This window comes from Megalobrama amblycephala, linkage group LG23, assembly GCF_018812025.1.
Source record: "Megalobrama amblycephala isolate DHTTF-2021 linkage group LG23, ASM1881202v1, whole genome shotgun sequence".
In the NCBI taxonomy this organism is placed as follows: domain Eukaryota; kingdom Metazoa; phylum Chordata; class Actinopteri; order Cypriniformes; family Xenocyprididae; genus Megalobrama; species Megalobrama amblycephala.
Genome location: NC_063066.1, coordinates 15,481,707 through 15,506,011, shown reverse-complemented (window position 1 = coordinate 15,506,011; position 24,305 = coordinate 15,481,707). Strand labels below are relative to the sequence as shown.

The 24,305-nt window shown below is 40.2% G+C and overlaps 1 protein-coding gene across 1 annotated transcript; it reads right to left on the bottom strand.

Moving 5' to 3' along the window:
* Positions 1-12,270: 12,270 nt before the first annotated feature.
* Positions 12,271-21,053, bottom strand: LOC125259444. Its single transcript, XM_048177076.1, has 2 exons — positions 20,163-21,053; positions 12,271-20,051 (listed from the first exon to the last, which is right to left on the bottom strand). The coding sequence occupies exon 2, from the start codon at positions 19,471-19,473 to the stop codon at positions 12,871-12,873; it is 6,603 nt and encodes a 2,200-aa protein (XP_048033033.1). The 5' UTR covers positions 19,474-20,051; positions 20,163-21,053; the 3' UTR covers positions 12,271-12,870.
* Positions 21,054-24,305: the final 3,252 nt, after the last annotated feature.

Here is a 24,305-nt window from a genome sequence, read left to right as displayed (position 1 = left end):
TAGCACTCAAGATACTGAGACGCACCATTTCAGTGTATTGACAGCACCTAGAATATAAATTCTTTTACATATAAACAACTTTAGAGACATACAAATGTTTGTGAATCTTAGTTTAAATATCTATGTGTTATATTTATGACATCATTAAATTTGGTTAATGATATGCCATTTATTTAGCACATTTGGCTAATTTAGCAATATAATGGTTTAATGATTGTGACTATTGTAACCATAAACACACAAATCTGTTGATTTTAATATTACCGCAACACGAATGATGTGTAGCTCATACTTATATAGTTATAGTTTCCATTAAAAAAGGTCTATCTATGGAAAAAGTTTCTACATCATTTACTTATAAATGAACTTTGTCACCTCTGTTGTTACCAGACTTGTACACTTGTACAAAATTTGTACATCTTTATAGCTGTACATGTGTAAAATATGATGTTAGGCCTACTGAAAGTTTCAGTGTTTAGTCAAACTTGCATGTACACTTTACGTACAAATAAGAATGAGAACATCCTAATTTGTACAGAAATCTCATAATTGCAAGGCACAAGCACATATACATATCTACACAACATATGCACATCAGTACTCAAACATGTCCGCCACACATATTCAAAGTGATTGAGTACTCATATGCACAACACAACAAAGGAGTGTCTCTGAATTGATTAAGGACTCATCAGCGTGAAATAAGAGATTAATTTGGTTTTGAGATGAAAATCCCGGTTACCATAATTATGGTAGAGTGAGTAATGGAGTGTGTTGTGATTGGGAATTGCTCCACAGCTGCAGAGTACCTGCCAGGTCTCTGAATACTGTCAAATCAACCAAAGAACACAACACGCATTATTGCTGCAATTATGAAGTACAATCACTGTTATACATCAAATTATTCATGAATCCCTAATTGAGAGTACATGTCCATCATATTTTTGTTGGGTCTTTCCTTATAGACACTTGGTCTCTGAAATAATTTGTCAACATTAGTATGAAAAACAAAATATGTGTGAAGATTTATTATGCTTTTTAAATTGAATTATAGGCCTATTCCAGATTTAATACAAGTTAAAGGGTTAGTTCACCCAAAAATGGAAATTCTGTCATTAATTACTCACACTCATGTCGTTCCACACCATTAAAACCTTTGTTCATCTTCGGTACACAAATTAAGATATTTTTGATAAAATCTGATGGCTCCTGTGAGGCCTCCATTGCCATCAAAATAATTAACACTTTCAAATGCCCAGAAAGGTACTAAAGACATATTTAAAACAGTTCATGTGACTACAGTGGTTCAATCTTAAGATTGAGAATACTTTTTGTGCACCAAAAAAAACAAAATAACGACTTTATTCAACAATATCTAGTGATGGGCGATTTCAAAACATTGCTTCATGAAGCTTCGAAGCTTTACGAATATTTTGTTTCGAATCAGTAAACTAAGCTTCATTAGTGTTTCGAAACATTTCAAAATTTCAGTGGTTCACGTGACTTCAAAGCTTCATGAAGCAGTGTTTTGAAATCGCCCATCACTACATATTGTTGAAAAAAGTCGTTATTTTCTTTTTTTGGTGCACAAAAAGTATTCTCGATCTTAAGATTGAACCACTGTAGTCACATGAACTGTTTTAAATATGTCATTAAAATCATGTTAACGTGCATTGTTTATGTCTTTTGGCTATACTATTAAAAATGTGAGTATATGAACGTTACAGATAGGCCTTGTTCACTTTAACTGTAAGTGCATCAATGTAACCCAAATTTTCATTTGTTTGTTTGTTTGTTTTATAAATGTAACTAGTATTATAATATTCCTTTAAACAGTATCCCATAGATTAAATATAGCTCCTTCTGACCACAGATTCATAGCACAGACAAACTATAAAACAAGATATTTAAAGACTCAATATTCACTCCAAACTGCAAAATTGGTAAGAAAAGTTGTGGAGAGTTCCAGAGCCACTTTAACCCAAGTCATTACTACTTCCATCTAAAACAATTATAGACCTCTTAGGTGGAGAGAGGTAAAGTTCTGACCTAATCTAAAACTAGTTGAATAGTTCATTAGGTTTCATATTAGGCAAATTGAGTTTGTTCATCCCACTTTGGAGCTCCAAGGAGTAAAATTAACCTTGACCTATACAGGAATCAGGGATCGATAGCAAACAGTATGAGTCAATGTGACCTTGCAAGTCAGAGACAATGAATGACAAACACTTGACAGGGCACACAGAACCACCATTGGGGAACAAGCTGGATGAAGGGAAAAGAATCAGATTTATAATTTGATTAGAGAGACGACATCAAAAAATTATCTTGACATATTACCAGAAAACGGGCTGCCATTAAGATAACTGGATGGAATAGAAATTCATTTCAATCTAATATAGATAATGGTCATTTGAGGTGAAAAAGGGTGCGCAATATGATTTGATAAGTTAGTTTGTGTCCGTGTATGTGCATAGGAATGCACACACAGTAGCATATGTGTGTTATGCACAAAGAGTTCAGGTGCTGAGAATAGGAGAGGAGGTCACATTGTCCCAATCTAACGGCCATCAGCCTAATGTGCTATGAGACATCATTAAAAACCCATCCTAGAGGCTGTCAATCACACTAACGTGAGAACGAGGAAGAGAGAGACCGAGTGAGAGGCTTAGGGAAGGAGAGAAGCTTAGGGAATAGAAAAGAGAAAAGGAAAGCAGTTTGTGAAGGTTAGTCTCCTCCTCTTCACTTCCTGTGAAATGATAGTGTGATGGCTTAGGGCTTGAGAGGGCTGATCATCAGTCCATGTGAGAGACTTAAGCCGCCATCAATGAAACAGACTGTCTTAGTTCTGATCTCTCCATATTCATAGAAATGCACAGTACATGCTTCTGTTCAGACTCTTACAAAAGTACTGCAGTGGTAGCTTGGATAATAACCGATAGGAATATCATGATATTTTATATATAATGTGGTATAGACAACGCAATCTCATTTACAAATCTCATAAACTTATATTTTATTCACAATAGAATATAGATAACATATCAAATGTTGAAAGTGAGACATTTTGAAATGTCATGCCAAATATTGGCTCATTTTGGATTTCATGAGAGCTACACATTCCAAAATAGTTGGGACAGGTAGCAATAAGAGGCCGGAAAAGTTAAATGTGCATATAAGGAACAGCTGGAGGACCGATTTGCAACTTATTAGGTCAAATGGCAACATGATTGGGTATAAAAAGAGCCTCTCAGAGTGGCAGTGTCTCTCAGAAGTCAAGATGGGCAGAGGATCACCAATTCCCCCAATGTTGCGGCGAAAAATAGTGGAGCAATATGAGAAAGGAGTTTCTCAGAGAAAAATTGCAAAGAGTTTGAAGTTATCATCATCTACAGTGCATAATATCATCCAAAGATTCTGAGAATCTGGAACAATCTCTGTGTTTAAGGGTCAAGGCCGGAAAACCATACTGGATGCCTGTGATCTTCGGGCCCTTAGACGGCACTGCATCACATACAGGTATGCTACTGTAATGTAAATCACAACATGGGCTCAGGAATACTTCCAGAAAACATTGTCGGTGAACACAATCCACCGTGCCATTCGCCGTTGCCGGCTAAAGCTCCATAGGTCAAAAACGAAGCCATATCTAAACATGATCCAGAAGTGCAGGCGTTTTCTCTGGGCCAAGGTGGAAAGTGGAAAACTGTTCTGTGGTCAGACGAATCAAAATTTGAAGTTCTTTTTGGAAAACTGGAACGCCATGTCATCCGGACTAAAGAGGACAAGGACAACCCAAGTTGTTATCTCACGAACGCACATTGCAGATCAATATTTTAATTTTGTAAGTAAAGTGGGTTTTTTGTTCAAACAAAGCACTCACATCACTTCATATTATTGAGTTGAAGCCACTGGAGTCACATGGAGTACTTTGATGATGTCTCTTCCTACCTTTCTGGACCTTGGAGTTGTAGTTGCATTGGATCTCTATGGAGAGACAGAAACCTCTTAGACTTCATCAAAAAGATCTTAATTTGTGTTCCGAAGATGAACGGAAGTCTTATGGATGTGGAACGAAACGAGGGTGAGTAATAAATGACAGAACTTAAATTTTTGGGTGGACTAACCCTTTAAGGTGCGGTCACAATAGCGACATTTTGGCAGAATTGTCTATTGGAAAAATAAAAAACACTTTTTGCACTTTTTACTCTTGTGTTGTGTATTGTGAATGGCAATAGATCATGTTTTGCTTGTTTGCAGGCTGTTTTTTGTGTGTTTCCCCCCATTGCACTTTCTAAAGGTGGTCCTTAATACAAGTTTTGCTCTCTGTCGTTAAAGTTTATCTGCAACGTAATAAGATTTATTGAGTGTGTTATAAGTGTGTATGTGTGTTAGTGTGTGTCTGTTATGAGCTGATATTGGTCTCATTTCATGGCTGCTAGGAGGTGTCCACACTGTCACCTGTGAATCCTATTAACTTCTTATCATCCAGTGATTAATGTTTGCTTTCAGGCAATACAGGGATTTTGATATCCGCGTTATCCGCTAAATCGCACAATATGTTGACATCATCTTTGACATTCTAATAAACAAAGCAATTACATCTATGTCAATCTATGTACTGCTCATGATGCAATCCAAAATGGTGATCGAGTCTGCTCTCCTACTCAAATGGCACCTCACAAAGAACTTTAAAAGTATTTTGTGCACTGCAGATTTACATTTGTTTGTGTGTGTGCAAGAATGAGACTGGGAGAAGGATGAAAAGACAGAGACCCACAGCCACGGACTCTGGCATTTTAAAGGTCAACAGTGACATCATTGATTAGTATTGTCTGGGGAACGAGATGCTCCAAGGCAAAGAAGGGAAAATCTATGACGAATACTTGCACAGTGAAAGCCAAAGAATTTACATTGTGTACTGTGCACTCACTTCTAAACCTATTACTGTCAATGTAGATGGATGTGCAAACACTCATATTTAGTGGGATTAGCTACTGTTATGTTTTAACTGGCGAGGTGCAGAAGAGAACTATAATTAGAATGACAATTCCAAGAATCACATAGAAAAGCTTAGACGTTAGAATTCATTAAATGGGCGATGCAAATTAGCAGGCCATAATTAGATGTTTGTCAAACTAACTGACAGACTTAGCGCTTAATACACCTGATTTTGTATCAAAGCTGCTACATGTTAGGTACTAAATGTTACCTACTTCCCTTTTTCACAGGCATGAAACATTGAATGGAGTAATGGAGGAATAAACCCTTGCATAAAGTACAATGAGGATCTACAGCCAGAATGCTTCTGAAATAAATGTAGTGGAACTTTACTAATTCTGGGTCACTAAGAATGAAAATGATGCTTAAAATTGTTGATTAACTCCAGTTTTCAAGATATGCTATTGGGTCAGTATATACGACCCTTGGGAATAGCAGAAGATAAGTGAACCAGAAATGACAAAAAATCATATTTGACTGGATCTATCAATAAATCTATGACTGGGTTTGGACAGTACTTGCTTTTTAGGCAAAACAATGAATGATGCTATCTGAAGCTACACTGTAAACCTGAACAGTACTACTAACTTATAAAGATTGAGTAGATCATCATTGATGCAACTTAATACCATTGTATTTTCTGAATGCGGAGTTTAGTTTTATTTTTGTGTAGCTCAACATTTTTGAGTAAACCCTTATACTTAAATTGTTATTTTTAGGTTTACTGAGCGATATAAAGTGACATCAGCCATGTCACGTCGTTACCGATGTTACCGACGTAACCAACGTTATCAGAAGAGTCCATTCAACATTAAACCGAGTTGCAGCAGATTTCAAGTTCCCAGCATGCTTTTTTAAGTACAGTGGACTTAAACATTAAATAAAATTAAGTTTTTTTTTTAGTTTGACTGAATTGTTACCTATAATTATTGTTTACTTTTAAAAAATTGAGTTGCTTTACTTACATTTTTTGAGTGTCTACAATAATTTTGAGTATTCTGAAATTTTACATATTGCGTCATGATATGAATTGCATCATGTTATTCCTAGAAGTCATTGATTAGGCAATCATAATGAAGCTTACATCACTCTGCTGAACAAATTGCCCTATATCAGCTCTAGAAATCATACAGGGGTGCAAAACTCAATTCCTGAAGGGCCACAGTCCTGCAGAGTTTAGTTCCAACCCTGCTCTAGCACACATACCTGTGGTTTTTAAATAAGCCTGAAGGACTTGATGATCTGGATCAAGTGTATTTAATTAGGGTTAAAGCTGAACTCTGCAGGGCTGTAGCCTTCCAGGAACTGAGTTTTGCACCCTTGTTATACAGGTCGCTCTAATTTGTCAGCATTTGATTTTGCATAGGGACATTTCTGATATAAAGTGAGCAGAGATGCCTTGTGTGAACAGTGCAGATAACTTCAAATGGAGCAAATGGAGCCTATTAATGCTTGCAGACTATTGCTGGAAAGGGATGAGATGCTCCATTTAATGAATACAAGCCAAGAAGCTCAGAGTAGACGCTGAATAGGACTAAACTATGTACATAATAGTTTTTTTTACATTTTGTTTCATAACCATTTTGCTGTTTTTAAATTGTTATATAAACAGGACTGGTGATAAGTAATATACACAATATACATATATGTAAAATGTAAAAAAAAATATCTTAGAAATAGTAGCAAATCAGTTGTTTTAATTGGCATGCAAATTGAATTCAGCACATTAAAAATAATTAATAGCACATTTTTTTCTCTGAAGCAGACAACTTCTGAAAAATTGTAGACCAGTGTTATCAGATGTGGTGCTATATACACAGATGAGCCAAAACAATATGACCAGTCACAGGTAATTATTAAGGTCTGGGTAAATTAGATGGCAAGCAAACAATCAGTTCTTGTAATCAACGTGTTGGATGCAGGAGAAGTGGGCAAAAATTGGGCCACTTTAACAGGGGGCCAAACTGTTATGAACTGGGTCAGAGTATCTCTGAAATGGCAATTAGCTTGTGGGTTGTTTCAGTGGTGAGAATTTACCAACAGTGGTCTGAGAAGGGATAAACCACAAACAGGGCGTTGGGCACCCACAAAACGTCGATGCATGAGGGCAATCAAGGCTATTGGTCCGAGCCAATAGAAGGTCTACTGTGGTACAAGGCATACAAAATTTTAGTGATGTTATGGGAGGAATGTGTTGCACTCTGCTGTGTCATTCCGTGTCAAACCAACCAAAAACCAAAAACCTTCCCTGGCTTATTTATTCATTTATTTTTAGTATTTAAAAAAATGACTAAAAACCAGACTGTCCTACAAAAAAAAAACACCATACAGGTCGTTTTTTAAGCACCGTATTACTTTGTCTTGACGACAAGCATTGTTGCAGACCAGGTCCACCCCCTCATGACACTGGTGTTCCCTAGTGGAAGTTGCCTCTTTCAGTAATGCACCCTGCCACACTGCACACATTGTTCAGGAATGGTTTGAGGAACATATGAAGAGTTCAAATGTTGCCCTGGCCTCTAAATACCCCAGATCTTAGTCTAATTGAGCATCTGTGTGATATGCTGGACTAAAAGGTTCGATCCATGGCTGCTCCACCTCGCAGCCTACAGGACTTGAAGGATCTACTAGTAATGTCTTGGTACCAGATACCACAGGACACCTTCAGGGGTCTTGTAGAATCCATGCCTTGGTGGGTCGGCGCTATTTTGGTAGCACGTGAAGGACCAACAGCATATTAGGCAGGTGGTCATAATGTTTTAGCTCATTGGTGTATGTACCATAGTACAGTGCATAGGGTGAGAATACATCACGGTTTATTCTTTTCAATGGAATTATGTTGCAGAGATGGAAAGATAAGAAACTTTGTGAGTTAAATTGATTATATTTTTATTTTAGAATGTCTACATCAGCTTGTATATGTATCATTTCACCATAACTTTAACTGGGAGTGTAGAGAGCTTTTAACATTCTTGAAGGAAGTTTTTTAACTGATTTGTTATTTAACTGGAGAAACTGTTATTGTGGAGGCCAAATTACATTTATTGCATACATACCCTGTAATTTGAGTGGTTAATGGAACAAAATGCAAGCTAATAGATTTTTGTTATATACACCAAACATGTAATTACTTTAAAATGGAAAGATATCCAAAGACCTTCCTCTATTTAGTGGGTTAAAGAAATGTCTTGCTGCCATGCTTTGGAAAAGTTGGCATATGTAGTTAGAGGGAAAATGGAGTTTTACAAAATATGGACTCCTGTTTGCAATTTATAACCACTTAGATATGACATTCAAGATAATTTGTTATTTCACTGCTGAGATACATGGTATTGAATGGCTGAGAGTAAAACACTATTGCTGCTGTTAATGTTTTTTATTATTATTATTCAGTAAGGATACATTAAATTGATCAAAAGTGATGGTAAAGACTTTTACATAAAATGCTATTTCAAATTTGAAGATTTGAACTTTCTTTTGAGCTTTAGACATTGTAAATTCCAATAACATATTTATTTTTTTCAATTGTCACAATATTATTGTACTATGCTGTATTTTCATGAAATGAAATGCAGCATTGGTGAGCATAAAAGACTTCCTAAATAACATTTAAAAGTAGTGTATTTTTTCTCTGAATACTGGCATGTATTTTATACATATTTGTGTGTAATTAAAAAATAATAATAAAAAAAAAAATCTCCAATAAAAAAGCATCTATGTAACTCTGAAATGATATGCACCATTTGTCCAATTAAATAATTTAGTACTACTGTCATTCCTATCATTAAGTGCCAGTGTCTGCTTAAAACTTTTTTGTTAGTTTATGCTGCCTCACTGTTAGCCCGAGGAAACCAATAAAAACAGAAGCAAAGTCTTTTCACAGAACACTAGTAAAAGATAACTTTTATTGCGTCTTCTTATAAAAAGAAGTATTACAACTGTATAACTTTCAAACTGTCTGGGGCTGAGTGTGTGTTCACTGTTCTCTAAGATTAATTGAATTTTCTCAGTAGAAACATTGACAAAGTGGGACTCTAACTGCTGGAGAAAAAAAGGAAGAGTTTTTCCAAGCATGTCTCACTGCACCATACAGATATATACTGCACAGTTCAGTTATGTCTCTCTCTCTCTCTCTCTCTCTCTCACTCACTCACTCACTCACTCACACACACAGTCTCTTTCTCTATCTCTCTCCGCAGGGTAAATTTAATTTTTGGAATGGAGGGGTGTGAGAATAGGCCATGCGAGTGGATAGGGTGATGTCGGGTGAAATGATGCAGAGCGGAAAGGCAGAATGGGATGGGAATTACAGCCGGACTTGGTAATGGGAAGCCTGGAAACAGACCAAGTTAATAAAGCCACCGGCACTCTGGCCTGAGCTTGAGAGTGATTCAGGCAAACTGCCCAATCCAGTCATTAAGCTGATGATACAAATGAGAAGCGAAAAAGGAGTGTGCTCGTGCGTGTACGTGATTATGCATTTGTGTGTGTATGTGTGTGTGTGTGTTTGAGGGACACCGCACAGCAGACTGATTGGTGCCTCTTCAGCGTGTGGAAGAATAGTCTTGATTCTGGCTCCTGTCCTTGTCTTTAGCTTGTGCATCTCATGATTAAAACCAATTACTCTCTTGAATCCGAGATTCCGTAAATGTCAAAAGAAACAAAAATCTCACTCACACCTTCAAGGTTTTTTTTTTTCTTTGAGATTAGTTTTATTTTGAACAAATTAATCAGCATATCACAGCATGATTGCAAGTTTGATATTTCTTTTACAAAACAATTCAATAAACAAGAAGTTCATATTGAGCAGTCTGTTTTTGCTCCACCAGCAAAAATATTTCACACAAAGCCACAGAACAGTTAACAATTGCACGTCTCTGAACAACACAAAGTGTGTTGTGGTGTAATGGTGGTACTGAATGTATTGGTGTTTTAGAGCAAACTGGTAAGTGATTTGATTAACAGTGATAGTTATAAAGTTAACTACATCCTTCAGATGAGACGTTAAACTAAGGTCCTAAGGTCCTGTTGTCATAAACACTCCCAGGATGTCCTTCGAAAAAGAGTAGGGGTGTAACCCCGGCATCCTACCAAAATTGCCCATTGCCCTCTGTCCATCATCATGGCCTCCTAATCATCCTCATTTATATATACTGATTGGCTTCATCACTGTCTTCTCTCCACCAATAAGCTGGTGTGTTGTGGGCATTCTGGCAAAAATATGGCTGCTGTTGCACCATAAAGTTGGATGCTACACAATGGTGGTGAGAAGATTCATTTCTTCCATATGTAAAGTGCTTAAAGTACAGAGAAAAGTGCTATATAAATGTAACAAATTATTATTATTGTTGTTATAGAGAAAATTATGAAATGGAATGATGATGCTAATGATGCTAATCAATAGCCACAGAATGAATGAATGAATGAATGAATGAATGAATGAATGAATGAATGAATGAATGAATGAATGAATGAATGAATGAATGAATGAATGAAACAGCCTTGCAACAGCATGAAGTCATGCCTAACAACGGCCTTCAGCCGTGACTGTATTCACAGTACAACACAACCTCTCATACCTTATTGTTTACGTATATAGGGTCCACATCTGACAATAACGTTTATCATCTACATAATTGACACTGACATAATTTTATCATCTACTTTAAATGCTCAAGCTCTTTAAAATCTGGTGAATAATAATTGTCTCTCAATGTTTTTATCATTCATCAGCTGTAAAAAAAAAAAAAAATAATAATAATAATAATAATCATTCTTAAAGTGATTCCAGCAATATCATTCCTCCATTTCGTTAGCTGTGGTGGACTTTTCTGTTCTCATAAAATTGGATTAGAACTTTATATTCATAGTTATCATCCATGGTGTGAACAGCACTTTAACTGGTTATTTCCTTTCTGAATGAAAAATTAATACACAGACATAGCATTTGGTAGACGGTTAATGATAAAAATGATGACACTTAATGAATTATCATTTTAATGCTCAAATGTTGAAATAAAACATGTTAAAACAATATTTTATAATGTTACCATTGTATAAAAGCAGATGAGAGATTTACAGATAATAGGATTGTTTTGCTTGATGTACTCAAACTGGCATCCTGTTGATGATTTTATGCTCTAGGAATGTGCTCAATATGGTTATTTGACATTTAGGAGATGCTTTCCATCTAAAGCATTTTTAAAGCAAGGACAGTCCCCTCTGAGCATCCCGGGGTTAAGTGGGATCAACGGTGAAAGGGCAGCTCAGGAACTCTTCGTGTGACCTTAAAGGTGCCCTAGATTCAAAATTTGAATTTACCTTGGCATAGTTGAATAACAAGAGTTCAGTACATGGAAAAGACATACATTGAGTTTCAAACTCCATTGCTTTCTCTTTCTTATGTAAATCTCATTTGTTTAAAAGACTTCCGGAAAACACGTGGATCTCAACATAACACCGACTGTTACGTAACAGTCAGGGTGTACGCCCCAATATTTGCATATGCCAGCCCATGTTCCCAACATTATCAAAGGCATTAGACAAGGGCAGCCAGTAACGTCTGGATCTGCACAGGTGAATCAACAGACTAGGTAAGCAAGAACAACAGCAAAAATGGCAGATGGAGCAATAATAACTGACATGATCCATGATAGCATGATATTTTTAGTGATATTTGTAAATTGTCTATCTAAATGTTTCGTTAGCATGTTGCTAATGTACTGTTAAATGAGGTTAAAGTTACCATCGTTTCTTACTGAATTCACGGAGACAAGAGCCGCCGCTATTTTCATTTTTAAACACTTGCAGTCTGTATAATTCATAAACACATCTTCATTCTTTATAAATCTCTCCAACAGTGTAGCATTAGCCGTTAGCCACAGAGTATATAGCCTCAAACTCATAGAGAATCAAATATAAACATCAAAATAAATACTTTACTCACTGTCCAGTTTTTTAATAAGCTGTCTGGTATAGCTCACTAAACTCCCCACTGGAAGGGTTTCAGGACAAGCACGGCGGATACAACTCGAGCCTTTATTGTGTACAAATGCACAATAATCATCCACAAGCTAGTTATGTGTGACGTTTAGCTTGTCTTAACTAATCAGTTAGTTCGACTGCTAGGTCGTAAACCTACAATGAAACACAAAAAACAAACATCAGAATTAACTAATGAAATTATACAATCATAAAATATTAATTCTTAATCTGAATTACTAGCAATGCCAGTTTACAGACACTCACCGGCAAGCATACCAGTCCTGATCCAACAACAGAATGAAAATGAACATAGGCGGCGCCTGCGCACTGACTAACTACGCATATACATATACATAATCTGGTGACTAGGAAAGATAATAAAACATACCTGTAACCTAGTAAGATTAACATATACGAAATATAACATAAATGTCCTCAAATTTAGAATGAGATGGTAAATATACATACTTATTTCTTCAAATACCCCAAAACATAATAATAACATCTATCAATAATGATATGCATATGTAAAATAATAGCGACACCTGCTGGAAAGTTCTACACCTCCCACTTGGTCTACTGATTCTAGAATCCAAGTAGGCCACCACAACCAAACAATTCACTTCTAGATATGAAATTATCTCTATCCATGCAAATAACATTGCATACTTGAATATGAACGTATCATGTTACAACATGAATAACTATCTTCATGGTAGTTTTAATGTCCAAAACAACACACATTGTCCTTGATAATATTACGACCTCCTTTACCGAAACACACTACCAGCCTCGGGGAAGATGGTAGCGGGGAAAGTTTCGATCCTTCACCGAAACACACCATGGTGGGGATCCTTCACCGAAACACACCATGGTGGGGATCCTTTACTGCTCCTCCACTGGAAGCAGAACCACCAACCTCCTAACATCCCTGTGGAGGATGGTGGAGGGATAGTTCTCCTCACCTCGGTTTCTCTTGAACTGTCCGCCGGAAACTGGACAACTTCGACATGTTGCCACTCTCACATCTCGTACTACACCCCTCGCATCAGGACACACCTCCACAACTCGACCCAGCCTGAACTGACCCCTCAGTGCGTTCTGATCAGCTAACCATACCAGATCACCCACTGCAACATTTCTAGCAGGCGCGTGCCACTTCTGGCGGATATAGAGGTTTGGACCTGCCAGCTGGCTCCATCGCTTCCAGAATTTATCAACCTCAATCTGGATTGTTCTTAGACGCACGACAGGGTAAGTTGGATACTCAAAACCTCGGGAGTCCCCATTGGGTCCTGCGCGACCGAGCAGAAGCGAGTTGGGAGTGATTACTTCCACGGTCTCATCTTGTACCTGAGCTCTGGCACCGATAGGTCTCTCATTTGACAGATTAGCAGCCAGGTACAGAAGGGTCTGGAATTCCAGTGCTGTCAGATTACATTCCTTGCCAACACTACTTAAAGCTCTCTTAAGTACACCAACTGCTGCCTCGGCTGCTCCATTTCGATGAGGAGAGTCAGCCGGGTGAAACACCCACGTCCAGTCGGTTCCTCCAACTACTGCCTTCTTCTGGATCTGATCCTTGTCGATGTTACTTAGGAACTCATAAAGCTCCTGTAACACAGGTCTGGCACCCACAAAGTTGGTCCCTTGGTCCGACCAGAGCTTTCTTGGGTGACCCCTAAGAGCTGTGAAGCGCTGGTATGCTTTCAGGAATCCTTCCGTCGACAGATCTTCCACAATGTCAGCATGTACTGCTCTCGAAGCCATACAGCTGAATACCACGCCCCAGACTTTCATCTCCGCTCTTCGTCTTACAGTATCTTTAACAACATAAGGACCGAAAAGGTCTAACGTCGTAAACTCAAATGGTGCGGCTGGTTTAGTTCGTTCAAGGGGAAGTTCACTCATCACCTGTTTGCACATTCTTGCTTTGATCTTCCGACAATGCATACAAGAATCAACAACATTTCTGGCAATCCTTGAACCCATCACCACCCATGCTTTAGACCTCACACGGAGGAGTGTGCCAGCAACCCCTTCGTGATTAGTTTCATGGGCCTCTCTCACGAGAAGAGTGCTGATCCACGCCTTGTAGGGAACCAAGGGTACACCAATCTCTCCTTGGGTCAAAGCCTGGACTCTACCATGACATCTCAGTAGCCCTGAAGCCTCATCCCTACTGACAACGAGTCTGTCTAGCGTCGTCACAGGAAACGTAACTCCATTCTGGGCGGCTAAGCACAGGTCTTCGAATGCAGCTTTGCGTTCCTTTACTGTCAATACTGCCTCCCACTTTGCTGGCTTGGAGGCCCTGCCTACATGGGCCAACCACTTCTTTACAGCTCTGCGGACATAACCAACTACTCCACAAAGTCTAGTAAGAGAACTGCACCTTGTTGGATCCACTTGGTCTATGAGCGCGGCTCCCCACAGAGTCTCCTTCTCCTTAGTCTCAGTTAAGGTCAATTCCATCCCATTTTCGGAGGACACTGGAGCCCCGCTTACTCCATCTGTGACTATTGGATCTTCACCACCAGGACTGCCAGGATTTAACAATTTCTTTGCTTGAATTCTGGTAAGGACCACTGAGAAGGCCTTCTTCTGGAGCCCACTCACTACCTCTCTAGCATCAGCTGCCACTTCTGAGGCGGACTTTATGGGCCAATCTTCTACTGGACTAGACAGAAACTCGGGACCCTTCTGCCACACAGAATTCTCACCCAGCAGTTCAGGAGAGCACCCTCTCGTGACTAGATCAGCGATGTTGACCTCGCCTGGTATCCACCACCAGTCAGTTACAGCTCCAGCCTTCTGAATCTCCCCGATTCGGTTCGCAAAAAATGTCTGGAACCCGTAGCTCTCTCTCTGGATGGCCCCAAGCACCGTCTGACTGTCAATGAAATGATACCACTTCTCCACGTCCAATCGTCCATGCTTCAACACGTATCCTTTCAGACGTGTGGCAAAGACAGCTCCACACACCTCAGCCTTGACGGCATCACCTTTCTGGTTGAGAGGAGTTAACTTGGCCTTTGACTCTACCAGCCGAGTGACCACACCATCTGACGTCTCCCATCGCAAGTACAGTACTGCACCATAGGACTCACAGCTCCCGTCAGAAAACGTGATTCCCCAGGGTCTACCCTTCCAGCCAGAAGGTGTGAGGCTTCTGTAGAACTTGATGCTACTCAGACGAGCGTACTCCTTGAACAGCTCAATTGCCTTTCTTCTGAGGTCGTCAGAGAGAGGTTCATCCCAGGTATCTTTAGTAAGCTTGCCAGCTTCCTGGAAGGCTCTTCTCACAAGGATTACTCCTTTCTGTTTCACAGGAGTTACCAAACCGATCGGGTCATACAGACCAGCTATTTGGCTTAGTAAAACACGACGAGTAAGTGGGTTTGGTGTTTTTACTTCCACTTCTTCTTCAGTGAGGTCAATCTCAGTTCTCATCTTCTTCTTCCTACTGGAGAAGTTGATAGAGACCATCACAAAGAGTTTGTCCTCTTGCACGAGGTAACCAACCCCCAGGGCTTTGTTATCTTCCTCCCTTAACTGGTTGGGCAACGTCAGAGTCACTGGCATGGACTCTGTCCCGACTCTCCTCCCACTTTGACCAGACCGGATCCACGGCTTGAGGTAGAAGCCTCCTGCTATCAGTATCTTCTCCACTCCCTCTTGAATCTTGTCTAGACGGTTTGGGTCATTGTGGGACGTGAGGAGATCATCGACATAGGAGTCTTCCTCGATGACCCTTCTTTCCTCCTTCATATCAGAGAACTGGGGTAACTTCGCGGTCTCTCGCATGGCAACCTGCGCAATACACCCCGCAGGTTTATCCCCCATGTTCACCCGCACGACAGCATAATCCTCAATCTCATCCTCCGGTGAGTCTCTCCATAGAAATCGATGCACATGGACTTCTTGTTCCTCCAGCCAGATCGAATTATACATCTTGGTGATGTCTCCGATGGCCGCATGTTCTCCTTCCCGGAATCTGAGGAGCACCGCTCTGATGGGATTTAAGACGTCTGGGCCTTTGAGCAGAATGCTGTTCATGCTAACCCCTCCGAACTCCTGGCTGCTGTTCCAGACGAGTCGTACTGGCGTAGTCACTGAATGGGGATTTGGGGCGGTTAGGTGACTCACCCACCACACAGCACCTTTCCAGCTGTCCATAACATCCTTTGTGAGCTTAACAGCAGCTCCCCTCTCTACCATCTCATGGACTTGCCTCATGTAAGCCTCTTTCCACAGAGGGTCTCTCGTGAGCCGCTTCTCAGTCCTCAGAAACGTTGCTTCCACAGCCTTTCGGTTGTTAGGAAGAGAGACTGGGTTTTCCTTCCAGGGGTACTTAGCATCCCAGTGGGGCTGGTCACTGTGAGTGTCTCTCTCTCTGAAGGTTAGACCTGCCTTTATTATCTCCAGCTCTTTTTCATCAGCCAGGGACATCTCCTTTCCTCCCGGCGAGCACTTTCCACAGCGACATCCTCCACAGATAGGGTCACAGGCAGCACCAATGCTATCCCACTTTAGCCACTCAAGAACCTCTTTATTGCATGCTGCTGTCGTTCGAACTTCTACTCTGTTTTCTTGCTCAAAATGGCCTCCTGGCCTTCCCACGAAGTGTTCTTCAACTTTGACAGCTAACATTCTCATTGAATGAGCAAAGTGCGTCTTCGACCGCCATGCAGCCACCTCCACTTCTTCGAAGAGGTCTGGATGCACACCACTCACGATCTTGCCCAGAGGACCATCCCACAACACCAGATCGCCGACTCTTTGCAGTCTTTGCGGAGCTAATCGGCCTTCACGAGTGCTGATTAATAGATCGATCTTCTTCGGGCGGGCCAGTTCTCCCGGCTCCACTTCAGGGAAAAACTGCTCTAGCCGCTCCGATTTCACCACTCGATCCACTTTGGCGATGTCTTCCATCCCATAGCAAATCATCTCGTGGAGTTTCAAGGTTCCTCGGGAGGTCCACACTTTTATTTTCACAAGATACCTTTTCGTATCAACTTTCACCTTCATCGTACCAACACCATACACGACAAGGGAGATCGGTTCACCAGTCAGTCCGAGCCTTTCCGCAGCTTGGTGTGTAATGTAATTTGTGTCAGATGCGAGATCAACCAAAGCTCCAAGGCTGTCTCCTCTCTTTGTCGTGACCGGTACCAGCATCATGAGGACTGGATGTTCTTTCAAGCCACTCTGTTCTATCAGACTCTTGCCAGAACACACTGTCGACGTTGCCTTGTTAGTGCAGGCTCTGCGGACAGCCTCCAACTGGTGGGGAGTCAGTCCTAACTTGGCGAACACAGCTTCTTGCTCCTCTGTCGGACCTCGAGTTCCCTGCTTTTCCTCTGCTTTATTTTCCCTCTTAGCAGCATCCTTCTTTGTTGAAGCTTTAGGGCAAAGGAAATAGTGGTGGTCCGCTGGAGTGTCGCCTTTCTTACACTCTTCTTTACGACAGAGAAACTTTGGAGTGCAGTCACTCTCGACTCCGTGAACATCCAAGCACTTTGTACATGCTTTCACCTTTTTCAGTTGAGCTTTCTTCTCTGACAGATTGGCTTTTCTGAAAGTTTTACAACGAAACAGTTTACCACCGTGATCTCCATCACCACACACGGCACATGGTAACTGCTTGGAGTCCCTTTTGACTTCACTTGCTGAAGTCTTAGTGAACGACTTCTTCTCTCTCCATCTTCCACCTGGTTTCTCCCAGTGGCTTGATCTCCCAGGAGCATTAGCAGGCCATGGTTTGCTGGGTAGCAACTGCTCCAACCTCACAAGCAACGACTTTTGGTCTTCCAGGAACGTCAAGAGCCTGTCGAAACGGTTTCCAGGATGGACGTCATTCACAGGGTTTCTCACACACATGAGCCATTCTCTCTTCATAACTTCAGGGAGTTTACTCTCCAAAGACCGAATCACCAGCTGATTCCGTACAGCGTCTTCACACCCCAGGTCTGTGAGGTCCAATACTGCCCTCTCCACTGCTAGAATCAACTCTAATGTCTCTCGTGGCTGATGGTTTTTTACAGCAGGTCGTGATTGAAGCTCCAACACGATCTCTTCGGCCGTTTGTGCTTTGTCACCATAACGGTTCTCCAATTCCCTGAAGATATCGTTTGCATCTTTGCAGCGCAACAGCCTAAGTTCACTTTTCACAGACTCACTTATACTGTCTAGTAAGTGAAGTTTCTTGCATTCCCTTGACCCCGTAGGCTCCGCTTGCGCCTGGATACTCTCCCATTCAGCCTTCCAATGCCAATAATCCCTCCTGTCCCCGGAGAATTTAGGTAAGCTTATGGGTGTGAGCCTTATTTTTGGTCGGGCCCACTGATAGCTGTTATCCCCACCGGCGTACGAACCAGGGCTACTATATGGCATGCTACTACTTTGTCCCATGCTGATATCGACAGGCGGAGCAGCACGATTGCTTAATAGTTGTGGCGTGCTGGCAAGAGTTGGAGGTAAGGCAAAACTGACACCAAGTCCACTATCAGACCTTCTTGACTGTAGAATGGGCTGTAATGTTTGTTGGGGGGTATTGTGTGTGGTAGCTGCAACATACCTGCTCTGAGGTTGACTAGTGACTGAAGAACCTTGAGCAGCAGAGGTAGAGATGCTTGCTCTGTCTGTGTACTTGAATGAAGGACAGCTTGTAACATATACAGTTCCCTGCCCCTCAAAGGGCGGATTGACAACAGCAGGCTGACTGTTAACAGGTGGAGTAGTAATAGCAAGGGTTACTGGTTGGGTAAAGGTGATGCTATTTGCAGCTGTAAGGCTGTCGGTATCTGTTATGACATGCCCCCCGACCGCGTCATCGCCTCTCTCATCTTCATCCTCTGCCTCCTCATCGCCTTTTAGTTCTGTACTGTTCCTATTCATAACCTCATTCTCTTGTCTGTATGTCCACTCATCCATCAGTTGCTCTTTATCCTCTCTCAATGATAAAAAGAGCATCCATTTGTCTCTTCCATATGGCCGATAATCTCTCCAATTGTAAACAGCCTCCTTGAGTTCATGGAGTTTCCTATCCAATTTACCACTTTCGACCCTTTGCTGCGTCCATGGCACTTTACTTGTGCCGAGTGCCTCAGCTCGATCAAAAGCAGACTTGAACTGTGTTACAAGAGTGTCTATGTCTGGCTCTGCATACTTAGACCACAGCATTTCCATGATCTTGCTCTCAGTTTCAAGGAATTTTTGCTCACTGGCATCCCTCCTCGTCAGAGCGTCCCGTGACTCACTGTCATCACCTGTAGGGTCTAACTGGCTCAAAGCGTCAACATACTCATTACTGACATCAAGGAGTTTGTCATAATCATCCTTTAATCTCGCTAACTCTTCTGACAACTCAACTTCACGTAAACGGCCAGCACTAACTTCAAGGCGGTTTATTCTTGTTGTAAAGACTCGTTGAACATTTGAGCGTTTCCGCTTTAAACTCTCTAAATCTGGTTTTTCATCTGCCATTTCTGTCTCTTTTTCCTCTTTTCAGTGATCAGAATCACTAAAATCACTTTTTTGGCAAAAAGAATCGTTCAGAAGAATCGACTCAAAAGACTCGTTCAGAAAGATTCGGTTCAAAGGATTCGATTCAGCCGTTACGTCCGGTAGCTGCGTTATTAGCCCCGCAGCTATTAACATTCACACAGTCTTACTCACGGTTGTAGAAGTTATTCAGCACTTTAATGGCCCCGTTAGCTATTAGCTTTGGCTTCTCCGTTGAAGTGGTGTTGTTAACGGCCGCTTCTTTCTCAGAATACGGGTCTCCAATCCCGACGTCGGTCATCAACGATGGCTTCTCCTCCGCTCGGTGTCCGTGAATTCTCTAGCACGGCTCTGACGGCGGTTTACGACTGTCCAGTTTTTTAATAAGCTGTCTGGTATAGCTCACTAAACTCCCCACTGGAAGGGTTTCAGGACAAGCACGGCGGATACAACTCGAGCCTTTATTGTGTACAAATGCACAATAATCATCCACAAGCTAGTTATGTGTGACGTTTAGCTTGTCTTAACTAATCAGTTAGTTCGACTGCTAGGTCGTAAACCTACAATGAAACACAAAAAACAAACATCAGAATTAACTAATGAAATTATACAATCATAAAATATTAATTCTTAATCTGAATTACTAGCAATGCCAGTTTACAGACACTCACCGGCAAGCGTACCAGTCCTGATCCAACAACAGAATGAAAATGAACATAGGCGGCGCCTGCGCACTGACTAACTACGCATATACATATACATAATCTGGTGACTAGGAAAGATAATAAAACATACCTGTAACCTAGTAAGATTAACATATACGAAATATAACATAAATGTCCTCAAATTTAGAATGAGATGGTAAATATACATACTTATTTCTTCAAATACCCCAAAACATAATAATAACATCTATCAATAATGATATGCATATGTAAAATAATAGCGACACCTGCTGGAAAGTTCTACAATACGAGTGTGCAATGTCGTGGAATGTATAAGCCAAAATGAGTTTTGGCGTGCATATGGTACGCTGTTTTTATCCTTAGCCTTATACACACCCATTTGAGAGCATTCTGAAAGACTGCCTATGTGTCATGAACATGTCGATTTGTATAAACAACACAAGACTAACAGCCAATGACATTTACAGCTGGGGAGACTGGACTGATTTTCTACTGTTTAGTGTTAATCACCAACTCAGGCAGTTAAGAGCTACATTTAGCCTTAGATGTTATTTGAATATTGTCCCTGGAGCACAGGTTTTATCAGCTGACAATTTTCAGTGCACATTTAAGAGTGCAAGTTGCAGCTATTATTAACAATAACGGAAAGCTGAGGCTCATAAGTATTAACTGCTACTGACATTTACAATAAGCACTTAACTGAAATAACTATGCATATTAAATAATTAAATAACTACAGAACCGGCTAACTAAAATCTCAAAATCAGCTTGTGCACAGAAAAAAATGAAACTCTGAGCATGCACACGTGATATCCAAGTGAGAGCCATGAGACCAATGTATGTTTGAGAGTGTTTGACCAGTTTTGTGCTACATGTGAAGGAAATCCACAGAGATTCGTGCTTGCTCTTTACACGGATGCACCCTCGCCTTTTGTCATTAAAATAACGCCATAGAAACTGCCTCTTGCTACCTAAACTATGCTACCTTACCAGATAACGTCACAATAGCGTCTGGCTCATTTTCTGTACCGTGTAGGGCAGTACTAGCCTTTATAAATGAAAGTCTGAAAGTTCTGTCTCAAAATGAGTATGTGGGTATGTGCAAATCCTTGTCCTTTCCTAGTGGGTATACAGCGTATACCTGCATATCAAGTAGACTACACCACTGGTATAAACATATATATATATATATATCGGACTAGTTGGACCTGATAATTCTTTACACAGGGTGGCCAGGGGACATTAGTTTTCCTAGTAATAGGCCTTAGAAGTATTAAATTGTCTTAAAGGTGCCTTTAAATTGTCTTAAAGTACGCCCCCAATATTTGCATAATGCCAGCCCATGTTCAAGGCATTAGACAAGGGCAGCCAGTAACGTCTGGATCTGCACAGATGAATCATCAGACTAGGTAAGCAAGCAAAAACAACAGCGAAAAATGGCAGATGGACCAATAATAACTGACATGATCCATGATATCATGATATTTTTAGTGATATTTGTAAATTGTCTTTCTAAATGTTTCGTTAGCATATGTTAATGTAGGCTACTGTTGGTTAAAGTTACACCGTTTATTACTGTATTCACGGAGACAAGAGCCATCGCTATTTTCATTTTTAAACACTTGCAGTCTGTATAATTTATAAACACAACTTCATTCTTTATAAATCTTTACAACAGTGTTGCATTAGCCGTTAGCCACGGAGCACAGCCTCAAATTCACTCAAAATAAAACGTTAACATCCAAATATATACTTTACTCACATAATTCGAAGCATGCATACAGCATGCATGACGAACATCTTGTAAAGATCCATTTGAGGGTTATATTAGCTGTGTGAACTTTGTAAATGCGCTGTAATATAAGTCGAGAGCTCGTGTGGCAGGGAAGCACGCGAATTTAAAGGGGCGGCGCGCTGAGTGTAAATCAGTGCATAGTTAATGATGCCCCAAAATAGGCAGTTAAAAAAATTAATTAAAAAAAATCTATGGGGTATTTTGAGCTGAAACTTCACAGACACATTCAGGGGACACCTTAGACTTATATTACATCTTGTGAAAAAGCATTCTTGGGCACCTTTAAGGTTACAAGCTCAAACTTTAACTATAACGCTACCTTGTAACAGAAGCCCTTTTTTCCTCAAAAACATTGTATTGATTCCCTTCCCAATGGCTGTTTTGTTCACTGCATGCAATTGTATGCGGATGCATTCAGACACTGGTAAATAAAACATTCTCTTTTCATATTTAGCACACCATAATTGTGTGTGTATCTTTGTGTGTAGGTGTATGTTTGTTCCTTTGAATGAATTTGTGGCTCTGATCCCAAATAATTTCCTGTTGTGGGCCTGAGTCTGTCAGGCAGACTGATGGTAACCCAATTAAGTTTCTTTTACATGTTTAATTTTGTTTCCTTGCCTCAGCAGTTGTCAGCTGCCAGCTTGTTTATCCCACATTTTGATAGGCTTTAACATATTACATCTACAGACTGCTGAAAGAACTTATACTACACATGCAGTCAATTGGTACAGAATTATTTATGTTGATTTGACAAAACCAACACCCAGTTAGTCTTATCTTTGTTATTGCTTATTTATTGTTTTCTTGGCTGTACAAATTTACACCTTAGCTGAGCTTATTTGTTCTCATTTGGGTTTTACAACCATGCCCAATAGAAAAATACAGTACTTTAAGTGATATGGTGCTCTCAGAAGAAAAAGGTGAACAGTTCTATGAAGGGAAAAGAACAGTTTGAGTTATATTTCCACTTGAGATTGGTTTGGCATGGCACGAGGGGTGTATTGTCAGCGAGGTGGGGGCACAGCATCTGACATGGCCAGGTCAGGCCCCCTCGTGGTGCAGACGCTGTTTATTACCAACTTACTAAATTACTTTTTTTATATATATATATATCATTGCTGATAGCCTACCACTAATAAGTCCTTCCCATAGCAGTTTTGTGTAATTTTGACAATGAATCACATATGAATTATTAAAACACCTATAATGAACATGTATATTCCATTTAGACGTGTGCTGTAGTAATATATTGCAATTGTTGTTCAACATTTCCAAGGGTAGCCAAGCCATGATTTCTGTGAGCTGTCACCTGTCAAGGTCAGTATCCAGCCTTATGATTCAGCCTTTGGAAAACTCCCATTGCATCCAGAGTAAAGACAGATGCCACAATGTTAACCTGTGAGTGATGGCCATAAACAATCGTCAATGTCACACACAAAAAAAGACGCTCACACAAGAAATTGCTCAGCAATCGATTTGTTGTTGAAAGCTAAACTTTGTGTCCTGTTACTGCTTCTTTTGTCTGCATATTCTTTTTAAAAACAGTTTTTTCATTAGCCATGTTCTGTCAATTGCAAATATGGACCTATTTTGCACTTTTCTTGAAGCTACAGTCTTGTTCTGTGAAAGTTTTTACTTTATTTAAAGCAAAAATAATGGGATAAACCAATGCAGCATTGAATAAGATTTAAATTAGGTATTGTGCCAGTGCACTGCATTTAATGTCTGTGAATTAAACCTTGAAGTGAAATCAACAGATAACTGCTGGTCTTATACGGTATGTAGAGAATGGTGAATGAAACGTTCAGAAGGGGAAGTAAGACAATGTGATTCACAAGTCATCTTAGGTAGACGTTTCTCAAAACTCAACTTATTTCACTCCATCTTTTCAAGTATGCTCAAACCTTACATCCAAGTTCACCATGCACTGCACATTCATTCAGCCAGCAGAGTGCATGCATTTTGCATCATGTGTCGCATATTGCATCAGGCTATGCAAAGAGCAATGGGTTCATTGGAAAATGTGCATCCCTCTACCTAAATTTTTTTACAAATCTCCAAAAATGTACCCATTCATACAATTCACTGCAGTTCCCAGCCGAAATTATCACTAGAGGATGTCAAACAGCAACTTTTATTCCTTTTCACACAGATTATAATTACAGTTGCAGATTATCAATTAATAAAGACTTATTGTAAACTAATACATTTTTATGTTTTCACTACATAACCAGCTCCATATTTATGGCCTTTTTGATGTAGTAAACTTGCTTGGTATATTATGATACAGCATTCCATATGCGACATGAAGCACAGTCAGGGTAAAAGAA